Source organism: Mycteria americana, chromosome 1, assembly GCF_035582795.1.
Source record: "Mycteria americana isolate JAX WOST 10 ecotype Jacksonville Zoo and Gardens chromosome 1, USCA_MyAme_1.0, whole genome shotgun sequence".
In the NCBI taxonomy this organism is placed as follows: Eukaryota; Metazoa; Chordata; class Aves; order Ciconiiformes; family Ciconiidae; genus Mycteria; species Mycteria americana.
In genome coordinates this window covers 53723999-53745151 of record NC_134365.1, presented here as the reverse complement: position 1 = coordinate 53745151, position 21153 = coordinate 53723999, and the positions used below count along the sequence as shown (strand labels likewise).

At 38.1% G+C, this 21153-nt stretch overlaps 1 protein-coding gene across 3 annotated transcripts in view; it reads left to right on the top strand.

Moving 5' to 3' along the window:
- Positions 1 to 459: 459 nt before the first annotated feature.
- The window catches only part of ANKS1B (ankyrin repeat and sterile alpha motif domain containing 1B), a 452062-nt gene continuing 431368 nt past the window's right edge, over positions 460 to 21153 (top strand). Inside the window, exon 1 of one of the 3 annotated variants that reach the window (XM_075497700.1) lies at positions 460 to 964. In XM_075497700.1, the coding sequence (XP_075353815.1) occupies positions 831 to 964 (134 nt within the window). In that variant the 5' untranslated portion in view covers positions 460 to 830. The remainder of the gene's footprint in view (positions 965 to 21153) is intronic. The other 2 variants (XM_075497691.1, XM_075497704.1) reach the window with 2 other exon arrangements.

Below are 21153 nucleotides of genomic sequence, written 5' to 3'. Positions count from 1 at the left end.
CCCCTTCCGCAGCGGCAGGAGGCACCACCTCCCCGGAGCAGCCCCCGAGCTGCCCCGAGGCACCTGCGGCGGCCCGCCCCGCTGGCGCGGCCGCCCCGCAGAGCGCTCCCGCCGCCGGGGGCGAGGGCGATGCACCTGGTGGGGCGGCCGGGCGGACGCCGCTCCCCGCGCGCGCGCGCGCGCGCCCCTCGCCCGCAGCAACGGTTGGCGCGCAGCACCGCAGTAGAGCGCGAGGCGCTGCCGTTGGCAAGCGGCGGGCGGGGCGGGGCGGGGCGGGGCCGCGCGGGCTGGGAGGGCGGAGGCACCGAAGGGCTGGGGCAGGCGGAGGGGGCAGCCGGCCCGGGCAGCCACTGAGAGCGCGCCAGCCGCGTCTCCCCCGCAACGGGCCTGGCAAGTCAGGGCTGCGCCTCCGCCCTCCGTCCCTCCCTTCTTCCGTCCGCCCGTGAGGGTCGTTATCCCCGTCAGCCCGGCCGGCCACGGAGCACGGGGGCTGAGGCTGCCCGCTCCCCCCGCCCCGTCCTCTGGGCCGGGGCTCGGGGTGTGTGCATGGGAGTGGGGGGGGAGGTTCTTTATTGGCCTCGTCCTCCCCCCCCCTTCTCTTCCACACTCCACCCAGAAATGATCCAGTGAAACTAGGAGGAGGTGATTCTCCTCCTCCCTCCTGCTGCTCCTCCTGCTGGTCTGGAAGGGACTGCAGGAATCTCTGCTCTGCTCTGAGGCAGGCTCTGGGGAGGGGAGATCGTTCTGTGGAGAGAGGGGGCCGCGGTGGCCCGGGGTGTAGCGCTCTCAGTGCGCGGCGGGGTGCGTGGGGGGCTGCTCGGTTCCTGACCATGGGGAAGGACCAGGAACTGCTGGAAGCTGCTCGCACTGGGAATGTGGCTCTGGTGGAGAAACTCCTCTCTGGGAGGAAAGGAGGGATCCTGGGCAGTGGATCTGGAGCTATTCCCTTATCCAGCTTACTGAGGTAGGGACATCGTTCCCCATCACATGCTGGGGATATTAACCTCTTCTTCCCTATCATCATCGTCGCCCCTCTCATCTTCATTTCCATTCCTGCATCCTTCATAGTAACAATAAATCGTTCACTCTCTAGCCAAGTACAAGTGTGCCTGTGTTTAAAGTCACAGGCAGTCATTTTATTAATATAGTGATACTGGATTTCTGCCTTCAATGCGTCTGGAAGGTACTTGTTCATTCTGTTACTAGCTGTGGTGCAGAACTTACATTTTTATTGCTGGGCTGATCTGCACAATATACGAATTACCCTTCCTTTGATATTTCATCTTCAAATTGCTACTTTTAATCACAGATGGAAGCGTTAATCACAGACAAGGCATTGCATTATGGAATTCTGTGTAAAAAGCCATAGCTTCACCCCATACCCTCACCCATAGTTGCTACCCTCACTTGCAGAAGAAATTAGGCATGCCGTAGTAATGAGCCTACAAAACAAAGAAAGGGAATCTTTTTTATGAGAGATCATCGAGGCAGAGGAGGTGTAAAACTTATGGAGCAGGTTAGGTAAGAGCAGCATTACTTTCAAGGTACCTGGATTTAGTGGAGTGAAACTGGGTTACTGGCCATGTTGGGTGAAAGGACTTAACTTTAGTCATTAGTCATATCTCAGGCGATCTACAGCATGGCTTTGATGTTAACTTTCATCATGCTCTTAAGTAAGAGCATTATCACAAGCATTTATGACATTTGACAGTATTCAAACAAGAGAAGGTCTGCAGCACACAGTCCAGTCCTAGTGTTCAATACTACACCAGGCATAGCAAAAGAAGACAAAATGAACTGAAACACTGTTGACCTAGAACTTGAATGAATTGGGTTTTTGGTTTGGTTTGTTTTTTTTTTTTTGTCTGGAGAGAAAGAAAAGGCCTAGAGAAATGTAAATTGCTTAAATTAAGATATATTTGTGATTCTATTGCTGGTACCTCCTTGTCAATATATTATTTCAATGTTCCCTATCAGAGGAAATGTAGTATAATTATCCAAATTATACCTGTTTAAACTCTATTATAAAGTCTTCCTATTTTAAAGCTGGTTTTAGTGCTGTAAATAACAACAGTTCGGATATTCATAGTTTACCAAAGTTCTGTGGTGCCTCAGTTCAACTAGGTATTGTACCATTGTTTAATTACTAGCCCATTGTCCAAAATCAAAACACACCGTGCAATTGCTTTTTGTACTGTACTTGAATAGGCTGCTTAGCAAGGACTATGCCAGATAATTGGCTGAATTTAAAATATGAGTCTTCTTAAAATGTGATACCCATTTTTTGTAAGTACAGAAGTTAAGTTCACTTCAGTACAATGACTAGCCATTTATAATCCAGCTCTACTGCATGATTTGTGTAGTGACTTTCTTCAGGGCTACTGCCTGTGCTATATTCTTGCACTGTTACTTTCATGTTGTATATCATAAGTTCTGTATATCCAGAGGGAGTGTATTTGCTTGTGTTTTTATTTTTTATTAAACAGCAGTGTTTTACTTTGTGTATACGGAACACATTAACCATGTGTTTTGTATATACAGATGGGTCATGACAGTTATTATTTGTTACTCAGAATTTAAGTATTTTAGGTTGTAAACTCAACTGTAGTCTCTTTTTTTTCTGGAAGTGCACTTAGCTTAAAGAGATGTAAAGCAAAGTAAAACATGTACTGTTTTATTTATGATATTTCTTACTAATGTTATAAGGAATGTCTATGGCTTCTGTAAATGTAACTTCAAAAAATGAAAAGTAAAAATTTAGCATACACCTGCTAAAATATTTCTAATTTTAAAGAAGTTACTTGAATACATTTAAAAAGAATTCAGTAATGGATTGATGCATAAACATTCACAACCTAACACACTATCGAACATAATGCTTTTTAGAGGGAATCTTAATCATTTCATTGACTTACCAGGAATGCTTAAAGTAGAAGCTACTATGCATTATAGAAAGTGTTTTCAAGAAAGAATTATATGTGCTAGGTATTTTAACATACCTTTTTTTGGGGATGTTGCATGATCTAACTGATGTCAGTAATTATGGATTAAGTCCAGAATGACATGCAAGATTAAGGTTGGATCTATCTTGGTACAGAACACATGGAAACAAAAGAAGGTACTGAAAGGAATCATGCTAACATTTTGATCCTGTTTAGGAAATCAGCACTTACTGAAAATAGCAAAGTTGTAGAAGCACCATAATTGTACAGTATAAAAGTTTGAATTTGAGCTTGGGGGGCTCTGAAGATTTTTTTAATAGAAAACCAATTGAAGTAGCTTACTAGTAGAGCTATACTAGTGTTTTTTGCATACAGTTTATAACACGAAAAACTGCTTTTGAAAGTTATAATAAAGAGAAAGCAATAGAAAAAATATAGGGACATATTTTTCTTCTTTTTATAGAATCTTTAGGAGACATTGTGTTTGACAGTAACTCCTGGTTGTTTCATTGATCTTAATTACTGCTCAGTTCCTAAAATGAGATGCCCCAGAACTGTACTTGTCCTGTTGTGGTGAGAAAGGTCCATGTTGCTTTTTCTTTCTCCTTTTGGCAATGCTGTTCCTAGCATTAGGTTGGAAAAGTCCAAGTCTTTCAGCATACAAATGGACTAGTACTGTGCCTGATATGTTGGTCTAAGTAGCAGTACACTTTCCCTTTGGATTTCTTCTAAGTGCAGGAGACAACTCAATTTATGTGGCTGAACTCTCTGTGGCTTGATGCCTTTTTTTGTGGAAATTTGCTTTGCAGTAATTGTGTACCTTGTGAATGAAATTTAATATTCATGAATTGACAAATACACATCGATTGTTATCTGAACCAAGGAACAAACTATCTGAGCTCTGATCTCCTATTTACATTTTTATAACAATTTTTTTCTGACTCTTAGGGTATTTTATAGTACTTGGGGGAAAAATAGGGCAAGCTTTTGTATGGTTGTTTTACAGTTGAATCTATTCATTGATGTTAATTGTAGAGTAAATTATCTAATTTTTAAAGGGCTGACTTCTAACTTACAAGTCATTGTATTAAATTACAACAACAGTTCAGGAAAACAACACTGTTCCGGAAGGCTATTTAAGCACACATACAAATATATGAATGAATGAATTCCTGTGAGGCTTTAAACACATGCTTAAAGCAGAGTATGTGTGAAGTGTATAAAAATGATATATGCTTAATTAAGAGGTCATATGCACCCAGATATGTATAATTGATAGTATGTAAGACCTCATGTCCAAATTGATTTATCTAAAGCAATGACAACAAATCAGTGATGTTTGACTGTGTGGACTGTATAACTTGTTTCAGTTCAGGAGAAGCATTGAAAGGCTCTGGGTCAGTTTGTGGCCCCCTACTTCAATCTCCATACTTTGCTCTGGAGTATAAAGATTGTGGGTGGATATACTGAGGGTGAATTCCTCAGATGCAAAAGTTAGCATAAGGCATTGCAACATACTAGAGCAAATATAATCCTCAGTAAACACCTGGCATAGAGTAATTTAGTCGCTTAACCTGGGTATTTATTGGCGTTTTAGATGCCCATGAGTTTCTGAGGCATCTGCATGGGCTGATGGACTTTAACAAAGAACTATGCCCTGTGGAAATGAAGCTAAATTCCAGGTGGGATACACTAGGACATCTGAAGATGTGTTACATGTGTGTATAGGCTACAGTCTCCAACCCAAAACAGTAGAGCAGTGCTGGGATCTGTTCTTTTACTATGAAATGAGGATATTTTGAGAGACCTCAGAAAGCATTCAGAGTTTAGAAAGCCAAATGGTAAGGGAAGTTTCCTTTCTCTGTTTCTTCTGGGATTCCACTTCCTGGAATTGTCGCACATTAGCATATTAACTATGTTTCATATTAAAAAACAGATATGTTTTTTAGATGTGTAATAGATTGCAAAGAGAATTTTCAGATTTTTAAATTATTTCACTGGCTTTTTTATTATTCCAGTATAAACATGAAAACTTGAGAATGAAATCCCACAGTCCCTCTAACAGAATGTATAATTCAATTCCTGTTATCCTGAATCCTTAAATGTACATTAAATGATTTAACACATAAAAAGAGCAGAGTGTTTCTAACAAACCCAGTATTTTTAATTTGCTTAATTTGATTATCTGCATATACAGAACATGTTTTTATTGACCAACCAGTTTTTCATTATTGGATAGAGACAGGCTTCATTCCTTTCAAAGTGTTTTAGGAAAAATAACTTTGAAGGTCTTCCTGTATTTCAGAGACCTTATATAATTTTGCCACATGCAGTCACGTACATGTGTTTTTGCCCTACTAATATGTTACAACCTAAAGAAAAATGGACAGTTCTTGATTAAATTATAATTTTTAGTCTTTTTAAACTTTACATGTTAAAAGAGCTTTGGATTTTTAACAGGACTATGGGATGGAATATGAATTAATGTGAACTGGCACAGAGTAGTAGGGGAGGGTGAGTTGGCCCCTTCTTGCTCATTGTTGGCTACTGCCATTACACAGCATGGGAGGGCGGAGCAGCCTGCATGGAGCTGTTTTTTCCCTTTCTACACTTGGCAGACTGTGGCAGGGAATGGCTCCATTCTTTGCTTATCCTTACTTAGCACAGCTACACGATGTATAGGCCTGGCCCAAGATATTTCTCCTCTAAAGTATAAAAGACCCAGCAAGCAGATTGTCAGTCTGCGAGTTGCAATCTGTTTCCTCATCTGTTTCTCAGAGCAGTCTCTTGCTCACAGCAAAGCCACAGTTTAGCCTGATGGCCTCAGTGCACACCAAGAACCACACAAATCTACTTCTATCCTTGCGCAGAGCCCTGTGATTCATTCAGCTTCCTGTGCAAAATCAGATTGCACTTAGATATGGCTTGTAGAGCAGAAAGTATTTAAAATATTGAAATACTTTATGAAGCTTTAGTTAAAATTTTAACAAAGTTGTTTTCATGTTATAATTTAAATAAAAAATAAATCACCTTATCAACAAAAATAAAGGCACTAGTTCTGTTTTTCATTACAAAGCATTCTTTGAAGTAAGAGAAACTTTCTTAGGTTGATTTTATAAAGAGATTGTATTATATGAGGCTTGCAGTAGCAGGGTTCTGGGATCACATAGTTCTGAGGTCACTTGTTTCTGTGTTAGAAGGTGTTTATTTCAGACAACCAGCACAGATAATAAAATGACAAGTATTTGTTACGTATAGGTCAATGGGGCATCCAATTAGTCTATGCTTATTTCTAATTTTAGTTACACTACTTTTAATTAATACATGGAGGTTTTTGTACTGATGTTCCAAGCAGAGACCAGCATTCCCAGATCCCCAATTACCTTCTTTATCCTGTTAGACTAGGAAACTTACGTCTTTTGGGCACATATTTAATTTTTCTTCCTTTCGTCTTTCAGTATGAAATGCAAGTTAATGATCACTACAACTCTTAGTTTATCTTCCCTAGGAGCTCAGCATGATCCTGGATTCACAGCTCTGTAGTTAATCTCTGTGGATAAACTTCTTACTTCTCCTTACTACCGATCTTGTTTTCTGAGTATCATTGAAGTGTACTTTCTATTAATTTTCTAAAATGTTAGACCAAATGTAAAAAATGACCAGCAAGAACTGTAGATCTAGTGTAAAAGCTACCAAGGTCATATTAGCTGGCCATACATAGGATCAAGATATGGGATGTAGGAGTGCTGGAGGGACTGATGGAGTTTATGATGGAGTCAGGAAGAGTAATAAAAGAAATTTTGCAAACATGTTAAGGAGAAGGTAAGGAAAAACCCCAGAAAGTTGAAGTGTCTGTAACTTAAAATAATTCTTTTAGAATTCTTCTAGAATTCTTAGCCACTAGATGGCTAGTGTCTAATTCTGCAGAGGACCATATAAATGCATTTTGATCAGCATCTTGTTTTCCCTCTTGTCTGACATAGATTATTTTAGTAGTTTGGTAATTCAATAGAATTAATGCTGCTTTACACATTTTTAAAATTGATATATGACATGGCTGCTTTTAACTGGTAGTGTTATAGCAGAACTAAGAGGGGAAATAAATGAAATAAAATGAAGAATGATGTAATCTGAAAGGTCTGCTATCTTGTGACTTGTCAAGGTTGGAAATGTTATGTTGAGCAAATACAGATGCTTTTAAGACAAGCATTTTCACAGTCACTGCACTAGTGATCAAGAAGAACATAACCATGTTTCTAAAAATCTACATGTAGATTCTTTTATTTGCCTCAGTTTCAGTTTGTATGGGTATTCATGGATGAGCTATTAAGGAACTACTTATAGCTCTAGGCCATTTTTTAATTTCCCTGACATAGGCACTAGTTGAAGCATCCTATAAACTGCTTTAATTTATGCTACTGGTATATAATCCCTAAGGGACAATACAGTGCAGAGTGCAGTTACACTCCTTTTCCTTCAGCAGGCTTAGCCTGCTTGCCTTGGGAGGTGACACACACAAGAGTTCCACAGCTGGAATTCCCTTCTGCCATGGAATTTTTCTGCTGGCCACTTCCAATCAGAGTACACATCCTAATCCTTTTTATTACTTCAAGGTAAAATATTTGGACAACTTTTAAAATTAAATGTGTAAGGCATAATAAGCAGTGCTAATTCCTGCCTACTGATATGACATTTTCATGTACATGGATCCTTTTGGGAAGTAGGGAATACATTTTGTTTGAACTTTATAGCCTTTATGGGAAGACTTTTATTACTTTTTAATTACTTTTCATTACTTGTTCATTTTGCATTTAAGAAGTGATATAACAACTCCTCTGTACCTAATTTAACATCTATGAATTTCTAATAATGTACATGTATCTAATATAAGAAGGGTTCTGTGAGATTTAATTCCATGAGGTTGTGCTTTTATTAAAATAATTTTACAGTATTTCCCATTTATTGCGCATATGTTTTCTAAAGAAAGAAAAAATGCTAAAAATGACATCTTGAGTGCAATTTGGTTCCAATTTAAAACACCCAGTGGTAGCTACGTTTCTATAGGTGTTGATGTCTGTGCTAGGTGTCTAAGTAAGTTCCCATTATAGCCAATGGAGATCTAGTCAATACAGTTAGGGAGCATACAGAGTGATTCAGCTCACCCCAAAGTAGATACTGAATGATTTTATTTCAAACTGAACCACATCCGTAATTTAAATATTTTTGTAGGTAAAAATATTTCAGTGAAGAACAGGAAAACAATTCTAATTGAAGGTATATGTAGAATATATATATAAATGACCACTTAAATAGCTAGGTTAAAACAAAATTTGGGTAGAATTTCTCTCCTTCCGTATTTTATAGCTGATTTGGATGAATTCAGAAGTGGTAGGCATTAGGTACTGATCAGATAATCAATAGATTATCTGGTCAAGAGGCAGAATCCTGGATGGTTGAAGTTAGAGATACATGAAAAATAAAGAAAATGCATGATGTTGTATCACATGAGGTTTGTTACAGATGCGCCAAGTGTGCAAGAAAGTAATTGGAAAAAACGTAGCTGGAGTTGAAACTAGTGAGGGATGGGAAGGGCAAAAGTAAATATGTTGACGGCAAAAGTAAATATGTTGACAGCAAAAGAAAATGTGGACCCGCTGCTCAGTGAGGCAGGAGACCTAGTGACAAAGCACATGGAAAAGGCAAGGCACTCATTGCCTTTTCTGCTGTTTTTTTGGTGGTAAAGTTTGACTTTCCAGATTCCTGAGCCTACTAGCAAAATTTGCGTGACAATGAAACTACTGTGATCTTCAGTAGAGGAAGATCACAGGAACACTTAAATTCAAGGAACGAATGTCACTGCGAGGCCACTCCATGATCTTTGGAAGATCATGTCAGAATGATCACTTCCATGATCTTTGGAAGATCATGTCAAACATGGGAAGTTTCTGATGACTGGAAAGGGAAAATGTCACGCCCATCTTCAGAAAGGGCAAGATGAAGGTTCTGGGGTCATCAGGCTCATGAGTCTAACCGAAGTCCTAGGGAAAGTTACACAGCATATCCTCATGGAGGTAATTTCCGGGCACACGAAGGACAAGAACGTGATTGAGAACAGCCAGCATGGATTTACCAAGCTCAAATCATGCCTGACCAACCTTAATTGCTTTCTACAATGAGATAACTGCCTTTGTGGGCAGGGGGAGAACCATGAATGCTGTTTAACTTTAGAGCAGTCTCTTTTAGTCAAAATGGTGAGCTATGGACTGAAGAAGAGGATGATAAGATGGGTGGAAACTTGGCTGGACTGCATGGCTCTGAGGCTTGTGATCAACAGGATCAACAGATCCAACTGTTGGTGTCTACTAGAGGGTTTCCTCAGGATTCAAGAGCCAGTATTGATTGCAGTATATCAAGTATAGCAGGATTGTAGATGATACCAAACTGGGGAGAAACAATTCATATGAAGAATTGCTATTAGGAGGGACGTGCACAGGCTGGAGAAATGGGCTGATTGAAGCCTCATGAAATCCAGCCAAAGCCATTGTGAAGTCCTGCAGCTGGGGGTGAATAATCTCTTGCACCACTACAGGCTCTTGTGCTGGAGTTGGACGATTTTTTGTGTTTTTCTTCTTTTTCTGTCGTATTAGTCATTACAAAAACATCTATCACATTTAATCTTTGAGTTTACACATTAGTAACTTCTTTCTTCTGTAAGAATGGTGTGATTGGTGTGTGCATTTTTTCCTAACCCTTCATAACCTAGACAAGTACTGAAATAAGTTGTAAAGTATTCATGTTGTCACAGTATGAGAAGTGTCCAGCAAATAGGTGCCTTTTAGAGAAGGTGAAAAAAAGAAGAGTTTTATAAATTAGAATTGGGAATATCTGCTGGAATAGGTATTTTCCCTCTGCATATTGCCTGAATTTCAAACCTTTATGATGGAACTTTCTAGTGTGTTTGTTACTGGTAGTTCTGAGAGTTAACTGAGTTTAATGTCTTCCATGTTTACTTGCTGACTTGTCAGGGTCATTGTTTTCTATTTTTAGATGCCACTAGATATGAATAGTGAATCTGTGTGTCTAGGTTATTTTTGCAGATTAAAACCCCCAACACATTAATATTAGCAGTTTGACCCCAGAATCTCAATTAAGTCATTGGTAAGGTTTCCTAAAAACTGTAATTTACACTTATTTTTAGTTTTCAATTTTGTCAAGTAATTATTTATCCACTTCCATATCCTCCTTGTCATCTGTATAGCTAATTTATCAGATTATGCTCATAAGTAATTTGCAATCACTCTGCTTCCTGTTTTGCGCACATTTACTGCAGAGCAGTACTTGCATAACCAAGTGGTCTAATGATCTGCCAGGGATCTTCTCACATAATGTGCACAAGTAACATTTCAGAGAACCAAATATATCAAATGTAGAAATAAGGCATATGGTATATAGTATATGTATATATTACAAATCTGTTGTTCGCCTGTCACAATAGTTAAATCTATCCCCTCTATTTTTACTTTCATGTAGACTATGTTAAGTCTTGATTTCAGAAAGATAGGAGTTAGTTATGACATAAGCAGAAGATGAAGCCTCTAGAATAATGGAATAGGCATGTGTTCTGGATGAGGAGATGTGGCTAGAAGACAGGAGGAGGGAGAGAGCCCTGAATAGGGCTATTTGGAGTGTTTTGGCAAGCAGGCTGTATATAAAAATCTGAAAAGGTTGGAATGCTAGAAATGGTTGGTAAAGGAAATGGGTATAAGAATTGAGACTGGGAATAAGAACTGAGACTGGTTGACCATGGAGGTTAGCACTGGTGAGGAATGGAAGAGGCAAGCTTAGGAGACAAGATAAAAGGAACAGGGCAAAAGGAGTTACATTCAGCAGAATAAAGAGAAAATGTATATCCACTGAAATACAGTTTTCATTCAAAGCTTGACATTTTCATATTTCCTTGCTATAACAAATATTTGTGAAATGCATTTGCAAACTGCCTCATTTTCTTTTAGTGCTAAAATAGACAGCGGTTCATAAAGTGCCATCAGTCATTCCATTAGTTTAAGTGGAAGAGGTTATTGTGATGGATATAGAGATCCTAAATCATCTGGTAAAGTTTTGCCAAGATGACACCACATGGTGAAATTTCAGGAGTATTAGTTTGCTTTTTTATTAATGGTAAAAATAAGTTTGCCGGTGCAGTTTTTATTTAGCCCCCTGAATGTAGGCATTATATTTTTTTTAATGACACAATCCTGTAGTCTTTTCTTTCACAAGGTCCTTACCTCAGTTGCGGCCCAGGACAGACAGTACTCATTGTATAAGCAGTTATGCAATATTTTTTATCCTTACTATTCAGTGTTTATCCCCGAGCCTGATCTACTGCACACAATTCAAACTCTTCTCTAGAAAAAGAATGATTAATTTTTCTCCTGGGCTTTTTGGTGGTGTTTGTCACTATAGTATCTGACTGCTTCACAACATTAATGAGTTTATTGTCACAGTACTTCTGTGACTGAGTAAGGGTGTTAATATCTGCAGTTCACAATGCTGACTGAAGCACAGTGAGATTATGGTGAGAAGTATCCACTGACTTGGTGTTTCTAACTGGTGACTATGACGAGCTCATTTTTCACACTATTAATATAGTTAGTGTAAAAACATAGGAATGGCTCTTCTTGGTCAGAATGAAGGTCCATCTAGCCAAGTACTCTTCTGCAGTAGTGACTGGGAGTTGAGGCTGGTCTTAGAAGAATATAGTAGCAAAGCAAGCATATAGTAAGTAATACTTCCTCCAGTGTACGCTCACAGCTTCCAACAATTTACAGCAGCGTTCTGAGACAGATGTATTGTCTTTGTATTTAATAGTTCCAGTGGATTTTTCTTCCATGCATTTGTTCAATTGATCTTTGAAGCAAAGCAAATTTTTAGCATTCATAGCATCTCACAGCAAGGGTTTCACATCTTAATGAAGTATTATGTGAAGAACATTCTCTATAAATTAAGTAGCATTTTATATGTTCACATGTATAAATATCTGTTCAGCTGTTCAGAGGTTTGTTTCTGGAGTACAGACATGGATAGAATCCAGTTCTGTGGTGCAGCATTAAACTGCTGTTCCTGTTCTTAACTTGTTTAATTGACTTAGTAAATACCAATGCACCTTTTAATACCTTTGATTTTCAAAAATAAGAGAGTCTTATTCAGTTGTCCCCATTATAGGGGATAGGCCTTCAGTTGTTCCAAGATCAGCATTCATTGCACAGGGAAAAATAATATGGAATCATGTAATTATTAAGGCTAATACATATGTGTAAGCAGGATGACTTAGCACCAGCACTTTAATTCTTGCCTTTGCAACCTCAATAATTTTTTAATGCACTTTTCTGTATATGTTTATATATATATTTCCACAGAAAAATATATATCTTTTTCAACAGAAAAATATATTTCTTTTAAGAATGTAGATATAGACTACCTGTGCGGTGGTGAACAGAACATAATGAATTTGAAGATGCCTCTGTTAATTTACAAAAAATACAACTCCTGATGTGTATCTAATATCCTTGTTAAAAATGTTGTGCAATTAGAGGTGCTGGAGGATATTTCTTTTTTTTTGTTTGTTTTGTTTTCTTTTCTTTTTGGCAAGTAGCGATATGCATTTGAATAAGATTCCCATTATATTACCTGAAGCAGCAAAGGTGAGGCAAGGAACATCAAACTTTAATTGCTGAAAGTAATTTGTGAACATGGAAATGAAACAGCTGTGTGTAGGGGAAGGATGTTACTTTCCTCTCTTTTGTGGGAAACAGTTTTTGAGGAAAGAGCAAGGTCATTCCCCAGTGATGAAATGTTTCCTCTTCTATGTTGTGCCCTGAAAGATAGTTTAAGGCATAAATGGGATGTGTATCATTTCCCCACTTAAACTGGCAAATCAGAGTTAATGAATTACTTCAGGAGTAAGCTTTACAGCAGATTAAGCCAGTCCAGGTCACTGGTACTTATCATGTCGATACTGCTTAACCACAAAAGAGAGAAACTTCAGCATTCAGCCTCTATGTCTCTGTCATTCAGGCAAGAATAAGTGAAAGCGAGGTAAAAGGAAAAGTTCATTATATATTTGCAGGCCCAAGAATTTTGACATAATGCCAGTGTCTGAGGGCACACTCGTACCATGGGATCTGAAGGAGAATGTATGTGATTGATTTGGAGCTGCCTATAAGAGCCTAAAAATATTAGTACTTGATGATGACATTATTGTGATACTAGTTTTGTGCACTTTGTGAATTATGGTGAAGACTATCAGAAATGCAACCAAGAAAGAGGATTTGGATCCAGATGCAGATTTTGCAGAAAATCCTGGAGAAAGAATGAGAGATACTCAGTATGATGCCATTGTTTGATCTCTTCTGAATCCCAAGAAACTGATCTTGGGGAGCAGGTTCAGGCTTGGGCATCAGCTGGGTTTAAAGGTGGACTATTGATACAGAGGGAGTGGAGTCTTGAGAAATGCAGTGAGATCCAGAACCTCGCAGGCTTGGGTTCCTTTACTCGCCACTTGTTATGATCTAGATCACATACGTCTATTATTTAAAAAAATACACTGCTTGAAAGGCAAATTTACTTTGAAGAGATGGGAGCATGTACCTAAAAAGCACCCACCTTAATGCTTTCTTCAGTTCAAGGATTAAAGTGGCAAATTTTTCATAGGGTTAAAGTTCCAGATGTTTGGTGAAGTGATCTGTATGTGTATTTTACACCTGCTTCTACATCTAACAAGCCACTGCTTAATGAGTTGCCACTAAAGAATAGTAGTTTATTTTGGGATATTTGCTTCTCCACTCCAAGTGTGCAGAGTGCCAAAATCTTCATATTAAGATGGAAGTATGTTGCACTAGATTTGAAAATATTGCAATCCTTTGTTCTTTTTAAAAAATATATATAAATTTTAAATAAAGATAATAGTTTAAAACAAGTAAATTTTTGCTGAAAGGAGAGATCTGGGAATTTATATAATTAAAGGGCTCTCAGCAGCAAAACACAAAAAATTAGTAGATTTCAGAAATACTTCTAAGGCATTAACTTGTGAAAAAAAGACTCAGCCATGCTGAAATAAGAACATTTTGTTTTCATCCTGTATTTTCGCTTGTTGAATGTGTCTCATACAATCAGAAGAAGAATGTTTGGCTTGTATTGCTCACTGACTCAAACTGGACCAGTGACCTCTTCAGTCAGTGTTTAGGAATAAGTTTTATTTGGTTGAATTTTTTAATACTGTTTCTCACAAAATACTAGATAATCATCTCACAGCTAAACAAAATGGAGCCAGTTTGTGATGTGACTGTTTTAACAATGATAGATATTCAAACTCTTAATTTTTCTGTTGGTGAGGGTTGTATAATAGAAAAACAGGCTTTCTGTTGTCTGTTTTCAAAACATACTTGGAGTTGACTTTAATCGTATGGTCTCTTCACTCTTTTGATCAAGCTTGAGGGTATACAAGTGCTCTGAGACCTAGACCCTTAGCAGACAAGGTATCCTTGCTGCAGGAATTGTTTAAGTGCTCCAAAACTGTGTAAGAGTTACATAGGTATAAATGTCAGAAAAGGAGTAACAGCAACAGAAATCTTGTGATGTGTTTCCAATGCATAAATACTTTTTGCCATGAAATGAACTGTTGCAACATTTGCCTCTCCTCCTCTTGCTTTAAAGCTCACCTGGTTGTAACAAGGCACAGACTCAGGAAATAAGTTTTGAGAAAAGCAAGTGAGGTTGCTAAGAAATGTCTGCTTTTTAAACAGCCAAGGGAGCATCCTCTGTTAGGCTGCCTGTTTCAGTAGACAACCTCCAAGGAGTAAGTCAGCTAATTATGATAGTGGTAAGAGACAAACAGAGCTTTCTTTCCTTCCCTCAGTAACTAAATATTGTTTTCATAGAATTTTTTCTCATCGTCATCCCTCCTTTTCCCAGTATAACTGTTTTTCTCCCCTTCCTTTCTCTCACTGTGGCACCCAGCTTGAAAAGGGGGAAAAAGTTAGGAAGTGAAGAATTCTGAAGTTCCTTATGCCAACCTTGAAAAAGAGGACCTTGCTGCAGATACTCACCCCAAGGCCAGGGAGTCCAGTATGAAAAAATTGAAGATCTAAGTTAATGCTTTTGGAGAATGCAGAAGGCACTAGATTTGACAATGGCATGGAAAAGTAGAACATAATCAGGGCAAAATTCATTGGGAAGCTTGAAAGAACAGACACTGCTGGGCAAAAGTGATAAGATCAGGGATACAAGATTGATTTGGGAAGTGGGGCATGATAACTTCCTGGAGACAGAGGGAGAGATCCACTTTCAGAACCTTCCTCAAAGACCAATGAAAACTAAGAAGTGCCAAATAAATTTATTTAGAGAGTGACAAGAAAATACACGAGTGGTTGAATGTCATCTGGTCTTTGCCCAACAGACCTGTAGCATATGTGAATGAATCTGCCTAGCTCCTTGGGAAAATGCCAAAAACAAAACCACCAGCTCCGGAAAAAAGGCAGAAGGAAGGAGCTGAGTCCCTTTGTGGTGTTTCTGTTTAAATGTGTCCTTGGGTTAAAAAAAAAACTCAGGAGAGAATGAGACAGCAGGCCTCAGGATTACTCTTTAAAGGATGGAGCCAGAGTGTCTAGACCTCTTTGGAAGGAAGTATACTACTTTGGCTAGTTTTCAATTCATAGTAGCTCATTACTCAAATCTCCTTTGAAAATATGACTTTCTTAAATGACACAAGATGTCACCATTTCTGGGTAAGTTCCCAATAAACTCTAAAGAGGAATTAAGAACAATTATTCCAGAAGGTAAGCTCATAGTACACGTCTCTCTCCAAGTTTCATTTGACTTGTGAGATGCTGTGGCACTGTCGGTAGTTTCAGCAACCGTCATGCAGCATGCGTTGTTACATTCTTCTGAGATTCTTGCAAAAGTCCAGAATACAGCTGAGATCTTCCTGAGAAGAATGAACCTTTTGGTAAAACTGACAATTCATTATATGGCTGAAAAGTATCTTCAGTTATTTTTGGGTCTTTGGGGATTTCCTTTCTCAGTTCCATAGAAAGCAATCTATATACCTGATTCATTTCAGACTATTGCACTACCACACTTACTGGGCATCAGATGAGCCTCCTGTAAAGCATATGAAATTCTGGAAAGGATTGCTTTATTTTCACTGTAACTAAAAAGCAGATGCTTTCAAAGCAGTTGGATTGACACTCATACAGGGAGTTGTCAGGAACTATTTAAATAAGTGCAGATTTATTAGAGCAGGGAAGGGGGCTGTCCTGTCTGTGTTAGCACTGCTCAGTGCATTCTTCTAATCATATGCAATTTTAGTCACATGGCCTAACATTCAGATCATCACAGGCAGATGCAGTATAGTTTTGATGACAAATCTCTTTCCCTTTGCAACTCTTATTAGGGCTCATTATTGTACATCTCAGCATACAGAACTTGACAATAATATGAAATATTAAAATATTTGTTTTTCATTTAAAGCTGGTATTTAAAATACTCATGGTTAATTTATGAAGAATTATTTTCTTTCTAAAAGTGTTTGCAGTTTAGTTTTGATGGGTGTCATGCAAAGAGATTTAGCTAGATTTGGAAATGCTGAAAAACCTGTAAACAAACACATTGGACTAAGATTAGTGATTTATGATCCACCTTAAAAATTGTCATAAAAGGAAATAATGGCCTGATTTTAACTTCTCATTTGAAATGTAATCTGTCTCTCAATTTGATATTGTCTTGCTGTGCTGAAGTTGGCCGTGTGTAATACAGTATCTTGATTTTTTTCCATCATATTGAAGTGATTGTTTGATTTTTGAACAGATTTTTTGGTCAGTAAGCATATGCTCTGAGTGTACCCAAAGAGAAGTTTGCCATGCACCCCTTAGAATTGATTCTCAGGCTTAAGCTGTGATCATTTATCTTTAGCATAATCGCTGAAGACTTGCACACTAAACATTAATTCACATTCCAAGTGAGCAAAATGTATTTTGGCTAACAGCAATGTATTCTGTAACTAGACACTGAACATATTAATGATACTGTGTAACTGAGTGTTATTGCTCCCATTTGTGCTAAATAGTACACATCACAAATTCTGTTAGTGCTTTGATCATTAGATTCTCTTTTCCAATTGAAACACTATCAAGTTATGTTTCTGTGTTTCACTATTAATCAATAGTGAGCTAGCCTATCAATTTCTTAATAGGTCAGTATTTTCCACTACAGCTTAAAAACTTAAATGTAAACAATTGTTCACTTTATCTTCACACTTTTTTCTGTTTAGGGATGTTACTTAAATGCTGATGAGACAGGGCTTGGTATCTCCATTCTCCAGAAAATAATGCAAGTAGGAGAAAACATACTGAAGAAGTTTTGCAAATAAATTTGAGTGGTGTCTTGCTCGTAGAGGAAACCTTGAAAAATCTGGAAATGAGCACAGTCACAGTTAGGTAGCTATGTGTCCATTTTGTGGATCTATGCATCAGTGAAAAGAGCAAATTCCTTTCCCTAGAGACATGCATTCCTCAAATGGTACAATGACATTGAAGGTACGTGTCCTTTTCCCCCCACCCCTATCTTTTTTCAAGAAAGTAGAGATGTCTGTATGTCTGTAGGTGTGCATGAATTTTGACATAGCCATGAAGGGCAGCTAATCCTACTGAAACAGGTAGTAAAATTGAAGTGCATAAAAATTTCTTTTTTTTTTTTTAAGCCATCTTTAATGAAGAAATACCAGCTTTTTCCCTTGAAGTGCACTAGTTTTTATCATGCTTGTAGTGATACAAGTTTCTCAGCATAGAAATAACATGGAGTGTAAGAGAATCCAAAACAGTAGTTAAACTGGTAACCATATCACTCACTTATGATGTGGAGACTCAGGTTCAAGTCTCTGATCTGTCATTATCCCAAGAGAGTTCTCTAACCACTGGTTTACCCAACACACTTTTCCCCTGGTCCAAAGATTATATATAGTTACATAAACATATTGAAATAGTTTCAAACAGACTTAAAACCAAAACTTACAAGCATTATTGGTCAAGACCCTTGCTTGGAAAACAGAACAATGGTAAAGGGGGTCTTTAATCTTCCCCTCATAATCCAGCAGTCTTGAGTTTCACATTCTGTTCTTTCCTTTTTAAAAAAGTAGAAACAAAAAACCCACTTCAGAATTAATCTTAGTTTAAGTTTCACATAGAAAAGTGGAATTATCAAAAACTCAAAAAGTGGAAGTCAAACACTTTACTGGATTGTAAAGGCAATATGTTGCAAAGTAAAGGAGTGTTCTGTTTGTACTATGTTGAATCCTTTCTAAACTACACTTCTCAACACCATTATTTTTGTGTGATGACTTTTTTGAATGAGTAAGAAATGTGTTGGAGCTTTGATGGTAGCTTCAGAAATGTTAGCACTGTTTGAAGTCAACTTGCAGTTTTCTCTGTGGCATGGACTTCAAAAGTACAGAACTCTAAACTTCTCAAAGTATTATGACTATATTGTTATAGACTTAGCAAGAACTACACAGTTATGCATGTTTCAGTTGTAGGTGATTTGTTTAGGCACTGAACAAGATTTAAAACTGTTCCCTTTTCAGATGGGTATCATCAGTCCATTCTTGTCCATGGTGAAGTTTTATATTTGTACAATAATTTTCATCTGCTGAAGCAATTCCTGTTCATATATGACTTCTAGCTGAACTGTTTGGGGAGAAATATGTTCATTAAAATATTACATTACTGAAAGATGTCAATTTAGAGCATAGAGGTCTCTCTTAAGTTTCTCCTTTTCTTTCTCTCCCTTTCCCCCCATATCTTTCTCTTTGTTTCTCTGTCCACCTCTCTCTCCCCTCCCTGTTCCCCCTCCCTGCCTCTCTCTGCCTCTCTCCCCCATCACTCTCTCTCTCAATTAATCTAGCTTTCTATCCACCCCCCTCTCTCTTTACCTCTCTGCCCCCAATCTCTCCCCCCTCTTTCTTCATCCACATCTCTCTCTGCCTCCGTCTTTTTCTCTTTCTGTACCAGTTTAAATCATAAAGAGAATCACCTGAAACAATAATACAGGAACACAAATCAGGAAGCATTGCCTATTGAGCTGGAAATAGTTAGATGGAAGGATATAGTGACAAAAAGTAGTCTGAAAAGAGAGAAGTTAATGTCTTTGTTTAGAAAAAAATTGGTGTTCCTCCCTGAGGATGAGCCAATGACAAGTATGATTAAACTAAAACAGGACAAGTCACCTATAATCCCATCCAACATTAAAAAGGAAAAGAGTGAAATAGAAGAGAAGACATGTTTTACTTAGAATATGGAGATCTGCTTGGGTTGTATCCTCGATTTTCTATGAACTGAGACTTACCATAGTAAGAATAGCAAATATCCTAAAGAATTGCTGGAGTATTTCACTGATTATACTTAAGTTCATGAAGGAATAAAAGCCTGTGGAGAAATACCTGATAGGAAAATGAAGTACTTCAGATATTTAAGAAAAGAGCTTAAGAAGAGAATGTCTGATATATTTTCAGAGATAATTTAGATGACAGCTACAAGTGAAAAAGAAAAAAAAGTGTGACTAGGGATTACTGGCAGTAAAGAGAGAAAAGTTTTTGATTCACAAGCATTTGATTGACTTTGATGATATTACTAGATTGTGTTGGATGGGTATCACATGTTCAGAAATGCCTTTCTTGTATTGTAAACAAAAGAATTTAACACTCAGGTGCTTCAGATTTACAATGGAGCTGCTGTAGAATAAGCATGAAGAATAAGATAATTAAAGTAATGATTTGTATAGAAAAGAAAATAGAGTGGGGAAAAGTACAGTGACTGGCTAATTTAGTGGTTTATAACAAATCTGGGGAGATGATTTTGTTAGTTAGAACGTAGGTATGGATGAGCATATTCTGTTTAGAAGAGATATGAAGAGAAGATATAGAAAGGAAGTTCTTTACAGTCAGTTTGCAATTGTCTTGAGAAAGGGGTAACTCATGTAATGGGTAAAAAAAGCTGTCTTGCAAAGATCGAGGTCATGTACTTCTGTACTCTACTTCCTAAGTCTCCCTCCTTCTGAAAGATCTTAAGTCTAGGCACAGAGCCATAGAATTGGAGAGAGCACATTTAGGGTCTCTCAGACCCAGAAGCACTGGGAAGCATGGTGAAGTAACACTCACCTATATTATCTGTGGATGACATTATCTGTGTCAAGGTCAACAGAGCCAGCTAATAATCTATATATGGCTCTGCTTAGATTCACATACACGGAGGAATGACACCCAGCCTAAATCTACACAGAGCAAGCTTGGGTCTAGCAGGACTTCTTAGCTCAGATTCAGCAGCATGCAAATGTGACTACAGTTCTTCCAAATCTTTGCTAGCTTTGGAAGCATTATAACTGCATGCGGTTGGCTAAGAAGCACTATTACATCCAAACTGGCTTTATGCAGACAGTTCCTTTGTCTCTGTACCCATGTATGCCTGCAGATAGTCTGCCCATGAACTGTGGCATGTGGACTGTATGTTGACGGCATGTTGTATGTATCACTGACTGAATGTTGTACATTATCGTGTGGTATTCTTCAGATAAAATTGACTCCCCTTTCATAGTACAAGATGGATGGTGCTCCCTTAGTTGCTATTTAGTATTTTATTTTCTCATTGTTAGTGTGGGCTTATGCCTTTAGTGCACATTATGCAGATGTTTCTATAAAGAGAATTATTTTCCTCACATGCTTTTCAGTTCAGTAGAGTTTTGCAAACATAATGCATTTGTTTTCAAAACAACCTTGTTTGATGACAGGGTATTATTACTCCATTTTACAAATGGATCTGTGAAGCCCTGAGACATTAAGGTCAATGTTTTTGGGTAATTTTAGATGCGTAGTTCAAAACACCTAAAACCTGATTTCTGTTTTTGCAGAATATTTGTCATCACATACCATTTAAAAGTGCAAAGCACAATTTCCTCTGACTACCAGGGCAACTGCAAATAGTGCTTTTACAATCAAAACTCAGGACATGAAGTTGGGCACCCTGAAAGTTACATGCTTAATGATCGTTCTTGCAAAGTTGGATTTAAGAGACTTTCCTACTGTCAAAAAAACCTCTGTGGTAGAAAAAGTCTACATCTCTAGGGCAACATTGCACTACCCTGCATACAAATTTCTTCTTTTTCCCCT